The sequence below is a fragment of the Passer montanus genome, unplaced genomic scaffold (assembly GCF_014805655.1).
Source record: "Passer montanus isolate IOZ18808 unplaced genomic scaffold, ASM1480565v1 scaffold118, whole genome shotgun sequence".
NCBI classification, from domain to species: Eukaryota; Metazoa; Chordata; class Aves; order Passeriformes; family Passeridae; genus Passer; species Passer montanus.
This window is the reverse complement of record NW_024358500.1, coordinates 49,163-70,207: the sequence shown is the minus strand read 5'-3', so window position 1 is coordinate 70,207 and position 21,045 is coordinate 49,163. Positions and strand designations below refer to the sequence as shown.

Sequence of the window (21,045 nt, the reverse complement as noted above, 5' to 3'; positions counted from 1 at the left end):
GTGAGTCACCCTTGTTCTGCAAAAAATAAATTACTGAATGGAGCATGTTGCTGCAATCAGCTGACTGTTCTGTGACTCTAAGAGCAAGATCCAAAAGGGAGAGAAGAAACGGTTGCTACACTGAAAATGCAAAATTATGGTGCTATTTCCAAGCATGTGTGACCCAGGACTATAGTTCCTTCTCACACTACTGTGTACTGAGTCTGTATGAATCTGGCCAGTATATCAATTTTTTTTAATGGTTGAAAATAAGTGCATTTACATTTAAAAGATTAAAGAATCTTTGAGTTTTCTGGACGTTGAAAGAACAGAAGGAAAAAGATCTGAATTGCATCACTGCTTATAGCTCAATCCCTGCAATTAACTTAATGACAGGCAAGATAAACATAAAAAATTATGTGTGCAATATTCTTACCCCACAACAAATCTCTGGCAGGGAGCTTTAACATGCTTATTTTTAAGGACTAGCTAAGCTTATCTCATAACTGGTACTAAAACTAATCTCTGGCAGCGTCAAAGAGCCTTCAGTGTGCCCAAGCAAGGCTAAAATGCAGAAGTACCCAAATCCTCAACCACTTCCTAAACAAGTTACGTTTACAATTAATCCCATTTCCATGTCATTAGCACATCTGTGAACACAAACACACCCAGACTGATAAGATTTATATCCTCAGATTCTCCAGAGCACTAACAAATCTGGTTAACCAGAAACTTCAGAGTGTGTATAAATATGCCAGAGCCATTTCATGGGAAATCTTATCTCAGGGGAAGTAATTTTCAAGGAAAAAGCTGTGATCACACTTAAAAACTATAAGAAAGCATATGGCTGAAATTGCAGCTTGTGCACTGGCCTGGCTTCTAAAGTCTCAGCGTATCACCCTTGGCCATCAGGGCTTGGCATCTCCTCAAAGCCTGTAAAAGTGATGGCTATTTACTCACTTCTGATCCCAGGGCTAGACCGAGGAATATTTTTCATGTGTACACTGCAGACTTGAAGGGAAATCAAGAACATGTGAGAAATTTCACAAGCTCTCAGGAAGTATTTACAAAATACTGTTCAGCTGCGAGCACATGCACACTTGCTCTCCCTTTCACAACCCACATGGAAAGGGGAAGGAAAAACCTCTGTGGAAAGGGGAAGGAAAAAAACAGCACAAAATGTCAACTGCAAACATCAAGTTTGATGCCCACAGAGTTTTGCATCCGGGTGAACTTCACCCTCTTTGCAGGGTTGGATTAGTCAATGTGCACACTAAAAAATGAAGTGACTTGCTGAAGAGTGATGGAAGGTAGGACAGGAAGAGGAGAGAAAGAGAAATAAGGTGTCAGACAAGTAGAGTGTAAGGCAGGAAACTGTGCTCACATATCTAACACTCCAGTGCTTCACACTGCTATTGCTAAATAAAAAGTAGATCCCTCACTCTTCACTTCAATCTGTTTCAAGCATCCATAGAGCCTCCTATTCCCAGGAGCTACCACTGGTGCACTGAATGTCAGGAAATATACATGGAAGAATAGTTAAGCAAAGGATAACCTGTCAAAGGAACATCTGTCTGTGATGCAACTCTTGGATATACTATTTTTTTATGCCCCAACAGTTTCATTGAGACCTTTAATATCCTATAGGCAAGTCTTGCAAGGTGACCCCGTTACAATCTGGGCCATCTGGGGAAGACAGAATTTGCTGTTTATCCTGCTGACAACATTAATTTCAACACTGACTTCTTTCCATGAGACGTTTTCATGTCTTTGATACTGTCCGCACTCAGGTGAAGGCTTCAGCCTGTGTAAGGGAACGGCAGTAAATAAAAGACCATTCTTTTGTGAGAGGTCCCTGATGACCCAGTGGGAAGTGAGGGCTCCTGCTGTCATTTCTGCTACTTTTTACAGATGGATAAAACTCAGAACTCAGTATAATGTGCTTTTGGTCCAAATTCAAGCTTGACTGCTCCTATGAGATCATATGAGATTTTAAATTTCTCTCTTACATCTGGCCAGACTGAATTGGCACAGGCTTCCCCCCAGCCTCCCAGGACATCAGATCTTACAGCGAGACAAGTCTGGAGTTGCTGCATTTGTCTCACAGTTGAGGCTTCTGTTGCTGCTGAACATCTTTAGCAAGGGCTTGGTTTGCAGTCTTTCTGCACAGGCAATACAGCATTTTTCTGATCTTTCTGATGTTTTCTGGGTCCTTTCTCTCCTACTGCCTCCTGAGATTAGCTACAAACTCCTCAGCTCTCTGTGCTCCTGCATTCAGCCTCTTCTGCAAAATGCAGAAGTGCCATTAGTGGTGATCATCCAGTGCTCCTGAACAAACCCTTCTGCTCCCTGTTGACCTGTTCAGACACTGTGGCCTGGGGTTGTTTGCTGCTGCCCCGTGAGCTCCAGTTTCCCAGACACTGGCTCTTTACTTCCCTTGGGATAAAGGAATATTATTCTCTGCTCAGTAAACATCAAGAAAGGCACCACTTCACCCTGCCCCAGCTGGGATTCGAGGGCTCTGCATTCATGAGGAGTCCAGAGCTGTGGTTTCAGAAATGGTCCATTTTATTAGGAAGCACAGTTTTTCAAATGTAGACAGGGGGTTCAGAGTCTGGTCTGTCTCCTCTTTCCTTTCTAAGTGCAAGTCTGAATTGGCAATAAGTGTGTCCCAAATGGAAGCTGAGAATGACTCCAACAGACACAGAAGTTCCTGTCTGGACAGAGGAAAATGAGAAGGAAAAAGGAGAGGCACTGTGTTCATGATTTCCCAGCCTGTCAGGATGCTGCACAGCCACCCATTCACCATAACTTAGTGGTGGACAGAGGAATATTTAATTTGCATTTTGGACAAATTCTTGGACAGTTAGTTTTCCATCCTGGAAAGAATCCAGCCCTTATTTCTTCCCCCTCTTCATCTCTAGTGATCCTCCCCTGCCTGTTCCTGCTGCACCAGACACGCTCTCCTCTCACAGAGTTACTGACCAGAAAACTGGCCAGGGCAGGTGCCCGGGGAGGGGGATAATCCTGCTCCAAGGCTTCCTGCCTGTGCTTACCTCGGTGTGACCCCGGGCTGGCAGCAGCCAGGGAGGCAGGTGGAATGGGAAAGCCATCCTGACACTCCAGGCTGCCGGAGGAGCAGGGCAGGATCCGGCCACTGGACACAGGGAAGAAGAGATTTATGATGATGGAGGAACTCTACGTGCCCTCCTCCCCTTGATGAACTTCAAAGTAGGCAAGGGCTGTGACATCACACTCAGTGCAGATTTTCCCAGGATTTATTAATGGATTTTTGCAAAACAAACCCTATCTGTCGATCTGGAGTCACAGAACTCCTTATCTGACCTTATGAAAATCCTTTCAGCTGGAGGGGCAGGCACTGCATCCTCTGCTCCCAGCGGATTAACTCTGGATCCTTTAACTCTGGATTTAATCTGCTAATGAGGCCTGTCCCGAGGTCAGAGGGGAGACAGAGGGAAGGGTTTTGCTGCTGTTGGACTAAGGCAAGGCTGTCCAACAGAGACCTGCACTGGCTTTGTGCCAAAAACCCCAGTCCTGACTGCAGGGCCAAAGCCTGACTTTCACCATAACACCAGAAGAGTTATGCATCTGACCACCGCAAAATCAGATAAAGCCACTAGTTCATATAAACTGGTCTAGACTGAAGCTGCCATCAACCACAATATAAACATGTGATCAATGCTTCCCGAGACTGAAGGCTATGACCAGTGCAGGACACAAGGTCAGAGCTAACTTTACATCATTTACAAGGCTAGTTAACTTGTTCAGTCCGATTTTACTGCTAGCACAATTCAAGAATGGCAGCAAAGGAATGCTGCCCTTTCACACTATCAATTATTTTGGCACTGTATCTTCAGCAAACCCGCTGTGCTAGAATTTCTGCCTCCAGTGAGCTGGAGCAGTACTGGAAAGGTGTCCCACCACAATTGCCACTATTGGGTTGTAATTGAGTAAAGAACTGTCACTCTTGGTCTGTTACCAAGGTGGGTTGTGATTAGCAGATATCACTTCCATTCTGAAAGTTTCTCTATTTTACGATTCTTGAAGCAATTCTCTGATACAATCTGAAGACACTGAAAGATTAAAGTGTCGCAGAGAGACTCAACTGCCCTTCCTGCCTGATCTCATTATTGCTGCCTCCACAAATCAAGCACAACTCGCAGCCCCAGATCAGCAGAGATAGGAAGTAGTTGGTAGGTCAACACATTTCATTCCCCCTTTCAACCTCCTTCCTAGTGCAGGGGAACAAAAGTTGCTCTGTGCGAGCTGGTATCTGTAATTGCACAGACCTTTGTTCAAACACAGAAAGCCTTTCTGCGCCCAACACTCAGAGTTCCTGCATACTTTTAGGAAGTACAAAGTGCAGATAATCCACTGAAGTATGCCAGCCTTATCCCCCTATATTCACAACGCCTGGTACTCCTAACTCACAGCCTGCATTCCAGTGTGTCCCATAATCCTGGCAGAGTTTTGCATATCGTGAGAAAGGGAAGCTAAATCCCACAGCCTCCAAAGCTCCACGTCCTCTGCCTGTCAATGTAGGAGATTTTCTCCTCCAGCCCTTCCCCTGTCTTGGCCCCAGGCAAAGGCAGACAAGTTCTTTCAGGAGCCCTCCATGGGAGAGGCAGCTCAAGGCTGATTACTGGAAGAGGGAAAGGTGTGGTCCTGCAGTGTGAAAAGCCAATCTTTGCTTTAGAAAGGAAAAAAAAAAGAGCCCTGTGATGCCTGAAGTAGGTCAAAATACTTAACCCAGCCCCTTAGTGACACTTCTGTAAAGGTAAGCAAACAAAACAAGCCAGTGGAGAATTTCTCTCAGTTCCCACAGTGAATATCAAAGCTGCAAAGGACCGGTATGAGAAAAGTTGCATGTTAACGTGGAGAATCAAGAGAGTAAGCCTCTGTATCTATTTTACATGCAAGCTTTTCAAGATTACTATTCAGCAGTTGTAAAGCCTGTACGAATTGAATTTAAATTTAATCCTGCCACCCTGGTAAACACAAACCACAGACTTTATTATAAACTGGTTTAAGTCCAGGAGTAACATATAGTAATGAGATTAAAAGTTAGGGCTAAAGAGACTTCAGAAGGCGACTGAAGGAGTGAATTCCAACCATTTTAGTCTGGAGTCAGAACTTTTATTAGTTCATATGTTGACTTAGCACTCAATAGGATTAACATTATTCACCTAAACAACAGTCAATTCCAGATGTACCCCAATCATCCCTTTTTCCCTCTTAAAAAAACCAAACAACACCCAAAAAAAAAAATCACAGAGGAGTACGTCAACACCTGCCTGCTGCTCAGCAGAGGCCTTCCTTGGAAAGAAAATGTGTGATTTTCCATGTGCACACAGGCATTGCAGACCAGCTCCCTCTGAAGAAGCGAACAAATGCCCACTGTTCTCACAGCCAGGACTATGTAAGGACAGGTGGCCCCATGCTGACTTGTTTTTTTTTTTCCCAGGTTTTTTTTTTCCCCCCCAATTGCTTTCGTCTGCAGCAGGAGCTGCTCTGCAGACTGCCTTGGGAGGGGAGCAGGGGAGGAAGGGCAAGGGTGAGAGGGTGAGGGTTGTTTGCCAGGGGAGGTCAGGCAGGAGTCAGCCTTTACAATTCCATTAACGCCGGGACAGGGTCAAACCGAGTGCACCAAGTGGCCACAAGCTGTCACCCTGGAAGGTCCCTGGAAGCATCTGTGGGGTGAAAAAGGGACAGGCTGGTAAAGGTGAATAACCTGGCAGCCCATGTGTGAGAGCAGGCTGCTGCTGCAGGGACCCCGGGCACACAAGGGAAAATCCTGCTGTGAAATCCCACACTGTGTTCCGTGCCAGGTACACACAGGCAACGCATGTGTTTGTGAATGGGATAGGTGTGGAAACCACGGGGCAGTTATAAAGACAATCCTAATAAATAACTGAGGAAATAAAGCATGGAAATAAATACCTGTAAGCCCCAACTACTGGTGTGCAGTTGGGAGGGAAAATTTCCCCCATGGTACCCAGTACTGTATTGCTCATACTTTACCAAATTAATGAATAAATTGATTGCTGCTTCAATATTGGCCTAGTCAAGCTTCTCATTTATAACACTGCAGGAAGATTCTCTGGCTGCAGCACAGGAAGAAGTGGCGAATCTGGGGGTGGGGAGAGGGGTTAGAAAAGTTCTGTATTTGAGGTAAGGCTTTGGAGACATCCACCAATAGGAATATAATACTCCACCCTGCAAAAATAACTAGTGTGCTGCTGCCGCCTCCGTCTGCTTGGCATGGCAGCCCTATAATCCAGATTCCTATAAAAATGTCCACAGATCTCAGGAAATTGTGGGGAGGGGAAATATGCAGGTGCAGAAAGCCCTTTTGTCCTGCGAGCCCAGCAGACAAGATGAAGGGATAAAAAGTCATTTCAAAGGGGAAAAAGAAATTACTATGATGGTCTGACAGGACATTTCAGTGTCACTGAAGTTTAGCTGTGTGCACATTTTTCTTCCAAATGCTGCATTATTATTTTTACTTACAGCACATAACTATCAGGGTAAAGAACCTGTGGCAGGTTAAATGTCCATGTTAGAGAGTTAGATACTTACTACAATGCAAAGTTTTGTCTACACTGAACAGTAACTGTTCTTGGAAAGCTAAAAAAATCCAGAAGTTAGATTACAAGGTAAAATTAGGAGAAAAGGACATGTGGAATTAGAAAGTGGCTCCAATACAGTATTATTTCACCTGACTGGGCAAAACTGCCCACAAATTGCCTCTTCAACAATTAAATGAAAGGTCTGCTACTTCTTAACTAACAAAATGGAAAAACCTGACAATACAAATGTATGTAAAAGAAGAATTAAAGAGCTACAAACTGGGTGCCAGTCAAAGTGGATTTTTCTGTAGAGTTTGCCTTTCTATTTCTGAGATGAATGCTGGAGCAGAGCAGCCTAACCTTGAAATGCTGAGTGGTTTTAACTTCCAGTGTAGAGGGCTGGGCACTGCATCCCCCAGGGACAGCACTGACTCCTGGGCTGGACCCTGCATGGCTTATAAAATCATTAGTTATGCTGCATTACCAGTTTAAAGAATTGTCAGCTTTAATTCAGAACACCTTCACTTTTGCTCCAAGCTAAATCATGATGAGCAATTCAGCAGCACTTCACTTATTCTGGGAAATATACAAAAAATTCTCTACAAGCTCTATAAAAATAAAAAAAAATAGATTTATCAATTTGATGCTATACTCAAAACATCACTGAAAAGAAAAACTAGGGAAGGGTTTAAATTTGTTAAGCTGGGAGAAGGTTTGCAACAAAAATAGCCATAGAAACCTAAGGGTGAATAATGTTCCCAATGCTGTCATTACAAACTGCCCTCCAGAAAGGGCTAAAATATGCTCCAGATCATCCATGTGCATAATAGGATGCAGCTCTTGACTGAAAAAATAACTTCTCCCGTGAGGTTACTGGAGAAGTATTGGAGTTAAAATAGCCTGCCTTAAATTTGTGTATAACCTGAACGCCAGCAACTGCTCCAGACAAGCTCCCCTACAAGCCTTTCTCTGCCTCTAGAAAAAGAGAACTGCTACCATTTTCAAACCATATAAAAGCTGTCAAAAGGTGCCTTTTTTTACAAGAATTTTAGTTGAAGAAATAAAGAACAGTTCTTAGAAGAAAGCTTCAATATTGAAATGCTTAACTGGTTGCCTATCTTTTCATGTGCTTTTCAAAATGTTATTTTTTAATGGTGGCTGTTGCTATGCAACAGAGCAGAATCTCTAAAATCTATTCATGAGTTGTACAAATGGCAGTTTTCAGGACATATTTAACTCTCTCAGTCTATTAAGTCAAAGAAGGAGGATGGGAATCGGAGGACTGTAAGCTCCCAGAGCACATCCCCCACCCAGGGGTACAGCATGGCTTAAAAAGGATTTTTCACTGATCATACAATTTTTTTCAATACACTGTTAAGATGAAGTAGCTACCTTGCTTTCAAAAAATGTGCAAAACAGCACAGCTCTGTCAAATAAAATGATATCTATATGTAAAACCAAAAAGTTATATACATGTTCGTTACTTTTTCCCAGAAATGATCAAAGCAATTCAAATTCAGATTTTGCCACAATGGTAGTTGTTAAACAAGAGGTGCTGGTCAGGCAGTCACAAATCCAGCTTTAGCATACTCCTAACTTACAGCTGCCTGAAGTTACCATCTTTTGGATGTGACTCCCTGCTTTTCAGGCCACTGCAATGCAAAATGAAGTTAATTCACATCAATGTGAACACAAAGTCAATGAAGTTATCCCAGAACGAGACAAAGCTGACTTTCCAATAAAATAAACTATACAAAGTAACCTGGTCAGTAACTGAGATTTAACTGAGGGGCAGAAATGGAATATTGAGGCACAGTAATTCTCAGTGTGTTCTGAGGTAGTCACAAGCCCAGCTCTTTGCCTGAAGGGTTCCCTCCCTGCCAGCAGCTTCAGAGCATTGGGGATCTGCAAACTGCTCCAAGAAAGTGTGTGAAATTTAGCCCTAAAAAAACAGGCCTATTTTTGGTTGACTCACATCCACTTTTTCCTTCCACTGAAATATAAGTGACAAACCCAGGCGAAGTGCTGGCCTGAAGGACAGCAATCCCCACGTGCAGCAGTGATGGATTGTCAGTGCTGGAACTGCACTTAGAAACCTGGATTCTGAAACAAACAACACTACTTGGCCTAAATCTGAGACTCAAATGCAAACCAAAAGGGTTTTAACTGTTTTTACTGATTCCAGTGGCTAAAGAAACCATTCTAACTTCATCCCAAGTGTATCAGCTCCCTCTGAGATGGATCTTTTTTCAGTCTATAACCAGCATTCTGATTATTTAGTGTGTTTACAATTTCAACAACAACCTGAAAATGTGTACTTTATAATTTTATATGATTTATTTTATAAACATAATTTATTTTCAGTGGTTGAGAATTTTCTATCTTATTGTCCCTTTGAAGTCAGTGAGGAAGCGAAACTAAAATCCCTTTATAAAAGTAAGATGCTCTTGTAAATTTCTGGTTTTGCACAAATGCTGGGACAGTGTCAGCGGTCAAAGGCATCACGAAAGCTCAGTGAGAGCTGTAAACAAGTGCAGTGATGTCAGGAGGAGCTGGCTGACCCACTGCTGAACTCTGGCTCCGAGGGACACACAAAGTGCCAGATCCCTTTCCCACACATGTGTGCATACACACCCCCACCCCTTTCATCAGGAAAGGTGTCACAGAACAATCTGCCACAGTTGCACACCATCATCCAGGGAAATAAACCCTGGAGCCCCTTTTGATGGCTGAAGACTTTGCTTTTGAAGAGACAAAGCTACTTCCATAAGCACATCAAATATAAACAGTGTTCCCTAAGGGGCCTGATCACAATCCAGTCACAAGCAGCAGAAAGCTACAGCATTGCACAACCAGCACATCCCAAACCCAAAATCAAATGGCTCAATTCAGCAAGGCAGGACTCCTGCATTTCCCAGGGGCCTTGGAAATATTCTGACATAATTCCTGACAGCTCACTGCGGCCAGAGCCAGCCCTGAACTGTTCCCATTTGGGAAAGAAGCACTTGTCCCAGCTGGATGCTTTTAATGTCCCACTTGGAAGCATGACCTTGTCTCCTTAAGGCTGAGTTTGTCCTCACTGGGAAGGTTTTTTTAGGAGTTGGGTACAGGGAATTTGAGGTTGTACTCAACATCAAACCAAGCTGCTGAAAGGGGGTGTCAGGATTTTCCATTCCCTCTCCACCAAGCTTTGCCCAGAGAAGTGCTGATCAGAGACAAGCTGTCTGTGTTTGCTGCCAGCAAGGAGGCTGCAATGACAGATCGAAGACAAGCACTAATTTAATGTTCATGTAGAAAATATCTGGCTGCCCACTGCTATTGCTGATCCATTCTCTTGAAGAGCATGGGAACACAAACTGCTCAGTGTGTCTTTACAGCAACACTCTTCGCTCCCATAATTTAGGCTTGCTATATTTGAGATTTTTCTTGAGGTTCAGTGTAAAGATTACCTAAGAATTTCTGCTTTTAGGTAAAATGGTGCAAGTTTGTCAGCTCTTCAGAGACAAAGAAAATCTTGGGTGTACCTGGTGATTCAAAGGGCAAATAGAACAAACCCCAATTATAAGCACATAAAAGATTATGGTTTTTTAATGGTGATTTCTGTCTTCTAAATATAGGCCTGGCCATAAAGGAGACATTTGCTCCTTAGTGAAGATTCTAAGAAACACTGAAGTGAGATCTTCAGTGCCTGAAGTCTGACTTTCTGCTAGAGGCCAGCACTCACAGGAGTTCAGACAGCAGGATTCTAGTCCAGGATTTACTGGGAAAGAGGACCTACCAAAATGATGAAGAGTACCCATGGATACACCTGTACTGCTCAAGAGAAGGGAAGATGACTGAGAGAAAACTCCATCTGCACCTATTCTTCTTGGCTCTTTCACTGAGATAAGGGAAGAAATACATTATTAGCCAAGTCACACCAACTGCTACCCCACCTTTATACTGACTCTTTCTAATCTGTAGCTAAAACTGTGTCAGACTACAGGATAATCACAGACATAGTCTTTCCAGGCATCATTTTACCTCCTCAAAACATGTATAACTTTATGTTGGTTAAGTGTACAGAGGTACAACTGTCACTGGTTACACACTGAGAGCCAGGTTTACCTCACAGGCACACACCTAAAGCACAACTGATCCAGCAGAGCTGCATTTGTGCTTTCAAACATGATTTTATTGCCATAAACAGAGAGCACTGACACATTTGCTCGGCAGTGTAAGAGAAATCCCTATGTTAACCAAAACAAATAAGCTCTGCAGCACTGCAGTCAGTAAATTGTAATTAAGAAGGTGGCAACATAAGGGCAGCTGTCCACAAAATCCCATTGTAATTATGCATAGTTTATGGCTAAACTAATGGGATGAACAATTTAAATTAATTACAAACTCTGCCAAGGTACCCATCTATTCCCAAGTCTATTAATTAGAATCAATTTAATCCCCACTGGGATAAAGGTCAAACAAGACGTATTTGACCCTTTTCTCCTGGCGTCAGTGTTATCAGCCCATGGATCTGGCAGTGCCTGGGTCTGACTTGTTCGACTCTTCAGGATGTTGACAGGATGCTTTGAAGAACAGAGTCTGGGCCCAGCTAAAAAAATCTCTAATAATTTCTGCTTTATATTCCTGATAAGCACTGGTTTAAAAAGGCCAGAGCTTATTCTTTCTTGTTGGTCAGCTCTGAGGCTGTTGCTCTCTGTCTTGAGGAGTTTTTCTTTTCAGTCTCCCTTTCTTGCAGAAAACCTTGAAACAGTAATTGTGTTAGATTTGTGTCTTCAGTTTGGGACAGGAATCAAAGTGAAAACTGAACACTAACTAGTATTTGTTATTGAATTTAAAAACAAATATGCAAACTTACACTCAATACTTAAATACTCAATAATCATTAGCTGACATTTTCAAACTGCTCAGAGGGAAAGACACCAAATTTCTAGACCCTTGTCCAATTTTATGGGCAGGTAATCAAGAGAACTGTTACTTTTTTCTTCTCCCCATCACTCTTGCAGACTGAATTAATCAGCTTCTTCTGGGAACTTCATCATTATCATCTATTTGTTCTAATTCTTCAGGGTTTTTTGGGTTTTTTTACTTGCCGTGATACTTTCATTCCTCTGAGGTTACTGTCAGGCCAAGTTCCTGATATTTGCTCTGGCAGTTTGATGTAAAACCAGATAGTTCTTGATATGCTGACTTTGAATATTGCTGATGTATTTGAGAAATGGAACTCAGAATGTATTCAGAGTTTTCTAAGTTCCTCCTTTGTAATTTTACTATAGTATCACTCTAATAAAGCAGGTTTCCACAGCAGCCTTAAGAATAATAAAATCTTTGATTCCTTTAAAATGCTTAGGACTGTATGCATGGATTATGGTCACTCTTAAAGCAAATTGCTGTGCCTGGCTAATTAAATCAGACATTAGCTCAACAGCATGTTTGATTCTTTTATAACACAGTAAAAACTACCTACAGTGTTTCAGATGGAAACAGATCTACAAGTCTGGGACTTTTTCTAGCCTGTGCCAGAGCCATGACATAAATGCAACATAAATACTCAGCAGCACTTTTACAAGTCACTGCAGATGATGAAACAACACAAACAAAATAGGGATGAATTACTTCAGATAAGTGGCCTGAAACATCATGGCCCAAAACCTTCCTGACAGCCCTGAAGTTCAGAATATCAACCTTTCTCCTTCCTGTGGTCCAAATGAGACTGAGAATCCTGGAATCAGACTATGGCTGAGGCTCTGGACCTCTGGATGTCCTCTGGTCCAACTCCCCAGTCAAGATCAAGCACCTCCTCTACTGCTTGACCAGGTCAGCTCATTTTGAATTTCACTGCCTCCTCCTCCAGCTTGCCAGATGTGAGCCTCTGTTTTCACTTTCAAGGTATTCACTTTCACTTTACCCATACTCCCTTCACCCTTCATTTAGCATTAGGTCTACTGCAGCCTTCACCTCCCAGCATTAACTTCTAAAACAACCTGTCTGTTTTCTACCACACTTTCTGCACCTCTCTAAACATTCTTCAAAACTATTGCTACTTTTCAAACCCCCACCTTAAAACTTCCATTGCTGTGATGCCTCTTCCAAAACTTTAAACTGGCTCAACAAGTGGTGCTGCAGTCTGGCTTTCATCAGCAGAGAGTTCTGTGTTGGTACTCATTGTCACCTTTTGGTTTTTATCTCCACTGTCACATTTATTTATTTTATCCCTGCCAACTCTGAGGTCAGCATCATCTTTTGCTGTTGTTCTTACAGAGCACATTTAGCATCTTGATGCTAAACAGTCTTTGGTGTGAAGTCAGTTTTTGAGGCACTGCAGTGACATTAATATATAACCTCATCTTTGAAACTTTAAGATTTTTTACAGCATTGGCACAGTCCTTGTATTTAGTGGGAAGCCTCATTTAACTGCCTTGGTGCCAGACCTTCAGCATGTTAAAAAGTGCTGGATCTTGGTGTGCCAACACAGCATGGTCTCAATTGGGACAGTGTTTTCTCATTACATCACTGTGTCTTGATGGGAGATGACAAGACTAACTCTGCAAGTACCATTTCTTGTTAACATGATTCATTCTCCTTACAACATAGCCAGCAACAGAAGACAGGTATGTTCCAAATTATAAGTTAAAACAGCTCCAGCCCAAGCTGCTTCACAGACACCAAAGATTTGAGAGCTGATAAATTCTGGCAGTGCCTGCCAGGCAGAGACACTTATTCAGCATTTATTCCAACTGCTGGCCTTGGCACCAGCACCCAGCACAGGCTTCATGCCACGGCAGCCTGGGACTCCAAACAAGGGCTCTTCTGCCCATCCTTAAATCCAATCAACAAAGTAGGGAGCTGCCAACAGGAAGCCATTAAATAAAGCTGCTGTCAGGATGTGATCTTTGGAAGAATAAAGCCTTTCTGGAGACCATAAAGCCCATCAGATCTATGCTCTCATACTTTACCAAAAGTTTCAAATTAATGTATTATTTCACATGACATGGAAAAACATTCACTCCCCAGCTCTTCTCATGTACTTCTGGCTGCTGATAAGTTGTGACATGCTCTACTGGTTCACTGTAAGATTAAGTGCTTAAATTTAAGGAAGATTAAAGTAACCATCATTTAACATATCCCTGAAGCTGCTGCATTCCTATGGTGGTTTCTTTCCAACCACACACACAACAGGAGAGATTAATCACTTACAACCTCATATTTGCACTACAGGTAAATATGCTCATTACACTAAGGTATCTACAGCATAGAAAATGTGCATTTTCCTTTTAGATTACATTATCCTTTTCACACAATGTCAGATTGCCTTTTCCAAATGGTCACTTTTTTGCATTTCAAACTGACTGCACAGAAATCCATTAGACACATGGGCTGTAGTTAATTGTGGTACCACCACAGGGCAGGAAAAGCATTCAGAATGGGGACAGATGCTCACCTGGCAACAGTTTCTTAGCACTGAAATCTAAATAGATATATATAAATATTACACTGAGTCTTTTGAAACCAGGCCACCTTAAATGTAGTGCACCACACTGGCACATTGCACTGGGTAATGTACATCAGAACTGTGCCCATTTCTTTTATAAACCTAATTTTAAAGGCTTTCTAATTTCATTATGTTAAGTCATGATGCCTGTTAAAAACAAGTACATGGTGATTAATCAGTTTCTGAGGAAAATCAGGTCCTCTCAGCTCTGAAAGCGTGCCATTTCAAACCAGCTCTTTTCCTTCTATCAGGACTAATATTCTCTGGGGTGGCCAGATCAGGTCTAGTCATGTTCTGAGCTGAGAAGGAACGAATGTGTCAGAAATCAGTTATTACTTGCAGAACAAAAGTGTCTCCTTGACAACTGGCCCAGCACATGGGATTTCAAAGCTGACAGAAGCAGAAGGTTTCCTAGGGTTCCTGCAGGGATCTCATGCCTTCCCATCCCTTCCCACTGCCCCAGCACACAGTCAGGAATTATAAACCTCTGACATTACAAAAGAAAGGGTTCCAGGTCTGGAACACTACAGCACATCTGGATGGTGCCTGGGGTGTATTCCCATTCCAGTGCACCAGGAATTTGATGCCAGGCAAGAGATACTCCCCACTGCAGTTTAGCAAGACTCTTCTACAGGCTCTGAAAGTGCAACCAGAGATGAATGTGGAGAATGTTGACCAATATTTTAAGACATTTTGGAATAAGAACTCTTACTGAATCCATGGGAGACACTCATAGCTTTTGTCCTGCACCTCAGAATAAATCACAGCTCTGAAACAGCAGCAGTGGCCTTTGCCCTCATGTCAGGAAATTGGTATTAATTTAATATCCAGCTCTAGTCACAGTGCAGGTAATCCTTGATCATACAGCATTGGTATGTGTTATAAAGAAGCTTTTTGAAGGTATATACAAATTCATACAAATGAGGACAATAATACATGGGCCATTCACTTAAGAGCTGGACTTGATAATCCTTGTGGGGTCTCTTCCAACTCAAGAGTATTCTGTGAAATCTCTGAACTAATAAGTCAATGTGATTCATAAAAACCAAAGTGAAATATTCATACACCTACAGATGCAATTTGTGTGGGAGGAATGTGCCATTGATAAACTCATCTCAAAACCTGCCAAATTTTCCATTACTGGGAGTACAAAGCTAAATTCTATGACCTGATACACCATTTTTTTTTACATAACCTCTCACCAATACTCTCAGCCTAAACATAAAATAGCCTCAAATCTTACTCAGCTAAATCCCTCCAATTATTCAAGGCCTTCAAGCACTTGTAATTCCTCTGAGGTTTTCAGTTCTGTTGGAGAAAGTGAAACACTGAGGGAAACTCCAGGATCCAGCAGCAGTGTGTGCTTGCACAGCTCTCATCCATCCCTTTCTTCGTGCTGCCTCCTCCCTCAACTTCTTCCCATCACAACTGTCACTGAACTGAAAGAGGACAGCATAACCAAACAACAAAAAATCTTCCAAAATGCTGACACTGAGGTCTGACTTTGAAAAATGCTGTGAAAATACCGATGGAAAGAACAGTTGATATTTCAGGGCTGCTGGGTTTTTCTGGAAAGGCCCAAGAAACACTTCCAAGGTCACTGTCAGATAAACAAGAATACTAAATTACTTACTAGAGCTGGGGAATCTGTTTCAGTCCTATTATTAAATCTTTTTCAGTTACTTTTATTAGGTTTTGTTGAGCAATGCAGAATGCCTAAGAATCAAATATCCCTTTCCTGTTCAATCACACCTCAAATTAGACAATCTGTGAACAAAGTAAATTAAAATGAGAAGAAAAAATTTTTAGAGATCAAAGATTTCTATAAGAAAATCTAACAAAAATCAAGACATACAGAAGACATAGGAATCAAAACTTCTTCACTAGAGACTATCAAAACCAAGGCTGACAACTTCCTGGCAAAGGCACTATAATGAAACTTCTGTAGGAAAAGCAAACGGCCTTGAGGAAACCAGGCACAGTTTCCCACTCTACTGAGCAGTGAATGAACCCATTCAGCCCCTACACCCCCTGACTGCTCACATCTGCAGAGGGCTGTTCTCCAACACAAGAAATACTGTTCAAAGGGGCCAGTCTTTCCAATATTAACTGGATTATACAGTACAGCCTTTGCAAAACACCATTAGGCTTTGGAAGTGGATTTTTATTTCATAGGCATTAAATCATAAACTCATAAAAGTCTCTCCTTCTCCCATTTCATTAACACAGACATTCTCTGCCATTTTGGCTCACCAGAGTATCAACAGCCTTGACAGAGCTACCAGTGTGTGAGACTGAGGCAGAGGTGGTGCTTCATGGACCAAATACTTTCAAGGTACAGTCAAATTCTCAAGAGTTAAAGCAAGCAACAGTGAGGATTTTGACTTTTGCAAGCAGCCAAGAAGGGACAGAAAGCAGAAAGTTAATTTCTCCAGCGGTTCAGCCACAGCAGAGTAGCTTCTCAGCCGGCACTTATGAATCTGGACACATCTCTGGGAAGTTGGATTACAACACTTGAGCACTTCCGGAGAAAAGTCAGTGCTGTTCATCCCTCATAATAACACTAACATGTCCTGGATCATCTGTAACCACTTCATCCCTGCATACAGCTCATTTACATGCTCTTGGCTTTTTCCAGAAGTGCTCCAGGAAGCATTTCAGTACACAGTGCCTCCCAGGACCAAGTAGTTCTTGACAACTACTTGAAATTACAAACTGAGTATGGATCCTTTGGCCTCTCCGGGTACACTTGAACAGGAATCATCTGATGATTAAAGTCTCTCATTGCCTAAAAATTGCTGGCAGTCTTAATTGAAAAAAAACCCCAGAACATACACTTCTGAAATTGCAAATAGAACTGGCACTGCTTTGTGCCCTTATTGGCTATTTCTTTGGGGAGGCCAACAAACAACTTTGAGAAAAGAAACATCACTTGAGAAGGAAATGTCTCCTAGACATTTATCTAAGTCACATTTAAGGCACAATGGCGGAGCAATAGGGGTAAAGAATGGGAATCAGGATGGATTTACAAGATCATGCCCAAGAGACTTCCATTCCATTAGATTGAGAATTTTAGTCTCCATGCTCATCAATCAAGCACAAGACATTGTATTTCCATTTGCATAAACAATTTTGGGATTTATTTCTTGTCATCTTCATAGCTTGAAACGCAAGATTAAGTTTTACAGTAGAGGAGTTGCAGATGTGACAATTCATAATCTTGTGAAATACATTTGCCACCTTGCTTGAAAACGGCTCCGATACATCTCACTCGTGAGCAACAAAACCAGCCTCTGAAACTGAGCGTAAGATGAAATCCCATCCAGTCTAATTACCAGAGAAGTTTCATAGCCTCACAGTCCCAACTAACTTATCTTTCTGAAGATTCTAATCTCAAAAATATGGTTATATATCGCCGCCTACCTCCAAAACCCCGCCACTATGTCTGTGTGCGCAGGCGCTGGGAGCACTTGGTCAGGACACACTGCACACCCTCCACCAGAGCCTGAGCCCGTGGCACTGCTGCCAACCACCTCCATGGCGTGCTGGGCTTGGCCCCAGACTTCCACGCCTTTGCTGGAAGTCTTTTTCTAAACTTGGAATATGGTGGCTACACCACCTGATAGTCAGAATCTGTTCGAAGTTATTCATTATGATCAATAATTCAAGCTTTGCGTATTGCTGTATGCTAGTTAACAGTGTAAAAAGAGAAAACCAGTCAGTTTTCACAAGCCTTATCAAAAGATGACTTGCTAGACACTCCAAGGCTTTTTCATTTCTTTTTGATTGTCAAATGCAAAGCGTAAAATTGAAGAGGAGTGCCAAGCAGAAGGTTGTGCATGGTACATGGCGACTGCACAAAATCCACAAATTTAGGGTTGAGCACAGAAGCAGGAAAGAAATGAAATCTCATAGCAAAGGGAATGGAAACTACCACATGGAGGTAAAATTAGCATTAAAACTACTAAGGAGATGAAGCCAACTTTGCTGTTCTCACCACAGGCTGGCAGGCAGTGCCACTGCCAGGGGGATCAGAACTTGCTGAGTGCCATATGTGACTGACTGGACACCATGCTGTAACTGAAAAGAAAATCTAATTCAAATTGACTCAATGCAAAGACAAACACCTTGATGACGCACATGAAAACATTCCTAAAAGGCAAAACACCCCAAAGTTCTAACCAATAACCAGCAACACACAGCATTTCAGAACATGGTATGAGAAAAGTACAAAGATTCCCAATAATTATTCTCATGTATTCTGTATTTTTTCCTTGCACAATATGTAGAGATTTTGTAGATAGGACATACAGATAGAATACAGTCTGTGTCTGTTTACAGTAATTCCATCCTCAGCTCTCTCTCAAAACAGCCTAGTCTCCTTTTGGCCCCTGTCCCTTGGCTCCTCAGGGCCATTGTTCAGCTCCCAGCTCAACTGCAGCAAAACAGCTCTTAAATGTGCTGTAGAAATGGTAGCACTTTAATGCCAGCGCTCAGCATAGCAACCAGCCACTCTAAATAAATAAATAATGAAGCCTGGTATTCCAACAGATAATATAAATACACCTTCAGCAAATTTCTTGGGTCCAAAGGTCAATCAACTTGTTTGCTCTGACTCCCAGAATGTGTAAATCTCAACATGATGTTTAAACACAAACACAGACAAACATCAAAGTTCAATGCTGACATATTTTACACCTCAGAGTTACATGCCAGAATAGCTCTGTACCACACAGAGAAAACTGTAATGCATGTGTAAGGAAGTGATAAAACCCTATCCTGAACTAAATCCAATTTTTTTCTTTAAATAGCCTCTCATTCTGTATTTTTCCTCTTCTTTCTTCTCTATTTATTCTCATTCATCCTCTCACACAGAGAAGTATTTATGCAGCTGTCTAATTTCACCAGTCCTCCCCTTAATCACCAACAAAAGGGGAGATGAAACTTTCCATCCTAACACTCATTTCAGGGATGTGTGTTTCTGCATCCCTGACTGATTCACAAATAGGAACATACCTGTATTTACAAAACCAAGACATTTCAAGGTAAACCACCAGCTCCTGAGCAAGAGCATGGACCCACCAGCTACACTGGCACTTCTGGGCTGCTGTGCAGACCCACTCTCAGCCCCTCTCCTAAAGGAAATGTGCAAATAATCCCACAGCTTCCACTCAAGCGGTGCTCTTCTTGCCGGGTTCTCATTCATTTTCCCCTTGAACAGCTCTGGGCTGTCCAAAAATGAAACACAAGGGACTTCAGGAAGCACAAGAAATTAATTTCAGGAATGGAAACCCAGCAGGGTGAAAGGGAACGCTTCTCCCCACTGTCCCAGAGCCACCTATCCCTCTCCTGTGGGGTGGTGCACCTGGAGAGGATCCTGGTGGACGAGGGCTCACTGCACATGATCCCCATGCCCAGCAGTGCCAGCAAGCAGCAATGCGAGTGAGCACTGGCTCCATGCACGGAATTGCTCAGCTCTCCTTCCCCTGCCACAGGAGACCTGGGCTGAGGCAAAACGCTCTCCTTTGTCAGCAGAGGGGGATCCAGGAGGGGGATCCAGGAGGGGGATGTTCCTCACAATCGCGTTTGCACGGCTGGGATGGGGAAAGGCAGGAGGCAGCGAAGGAGGAGCAGGCAACTTCTGAAACGCAACCGATGCAGTAATAACTCGGTCCTGCAAAACGAGAGCTTCTCTCGCCTTTCCCCACCGATCCCACCCAGAGGAGGGGCAGCAGGGCTCGGTGGCAGAGCAGCAGGTGGGCGCTCCCCTCCCCTCCCGGCTCACCTTCCTGGCTCCTCTCCTGGCGAACTCCCGGGCCAGGTGCCGGCCGATGCCGCGGCCCCCGCCGGTGACCAGCACGTTCTCCCGGGACAGGTCCCGCAGCTTGGGCGGCAGCACCAGGCACACGGCAGCCTTCACCACCAGATACAGCATCTGCACCGGGAACAGCAGCAGGGCGCCCAGCCACTTCCAGACCATCCTCTTCTCCCAGGCAAAGTTCTCTTCCAGACCTCCACAAAACCAAGGTGACAGAGAAAGAAAAGCAACACCCTTCATGCACCCCCAGATGGGTGACAGTTCTTCAACCCCCTTCCAAAACTTGGGGGCAAGAGGTTCCTGGATTGGAAAAATCCTTCCCTCCCCCTAAAAAAAAAAAAAAATGGGGGTAGGAGTAAAGTAGTGCAGAAGACCAAGTCACTCCCCTGTTTCTTGATCGGTGTCCTCTGGGATTGTCACACGCAGGTAAAACAGCTCCCTTGCTCTTTAACTGGAAAGCTTTTTTTTAATGAAGAGGGAAAAAAAAAAAAAAGTAGAATTAAAAGTAACCATACATCCCTCCGCTGCAAAGACCCACACAAAAATCCAGTATCCAAACGAAAGGTTTGTATATTTAGAAAAATAAAATAAAGCAGCCTATGTCTCCAAATTTCAGCCCGCAGTGCCTTCCAGGCAGCTCATTTCTATTCTTAGACTCAGGAAATTGCTTAAATAAGATAGAATTGCCAGGACCTTCTTTTTAAGAAAGGCTCTATTCAGGGTGAGGTTGTTGTTTTTGTTTTAGTATCTATAAATATCTATAGACGTTCTGTCCTGAGCCGGTTGCAAAGGCTGAGCCGGTCACTGCCTCTCTCTGCCCCCTCTCCCGGTTTTTTCACTTGGAGTGTCTGATCACAGAGCAGGAATTACGCCGTGCACTAGTTCAGCTCTGGCTCTCACTCATTCCTGCCTATTGCCGTCTCTGCCGCTCAGGGCCGCGGCGCTGGGGAGGTTTTATACCCCATTAATCCTGATTGACAGTTAAAGTGTCGGGGCGATTTCACTACTGTTCCTGGGAGTGGCTCTGCTCTGCCCTCCCCCGCCGGCCGCCGCCGCGCCGCCAGCTCGCTGCGGCTGGGCGGGCGCTGCCAGCGCGGCCCGAGGGGCCGGCTGCGGGCACCCCTGGGTGACCTGCGGGAACCCTGAGGGCAGCAGGGCCGGCTGCG

General features: G+C 43.3%; 1 protein-coding gene across 1 annotated transcript in view; it reads right to left on the bottom strand.

Moving 5' to 3' along the window:
- Positions 1–20,817, bottom strand: part of DHRS3 (dehydrogenase/reductase 3) — a 28,516-nt gene extending 7,699 nt beyond the window's left edge. Inside the window, exon 1 of the mRNA XM_039697486.1 lies at positions 19,847–20,817. Within this exon, the coding sequence (XP_039553420.1) occupies positions 19,847–20,119 (273 nt within the window). The 5' untranslated portion in view covers positions 20,120–20,817. The remainder of the gene's footprint in view (positions 1–19,846) is intronic.
- Between the last annotated feature and the right edge of the window lie 228 nt (positions 20,818–21,045).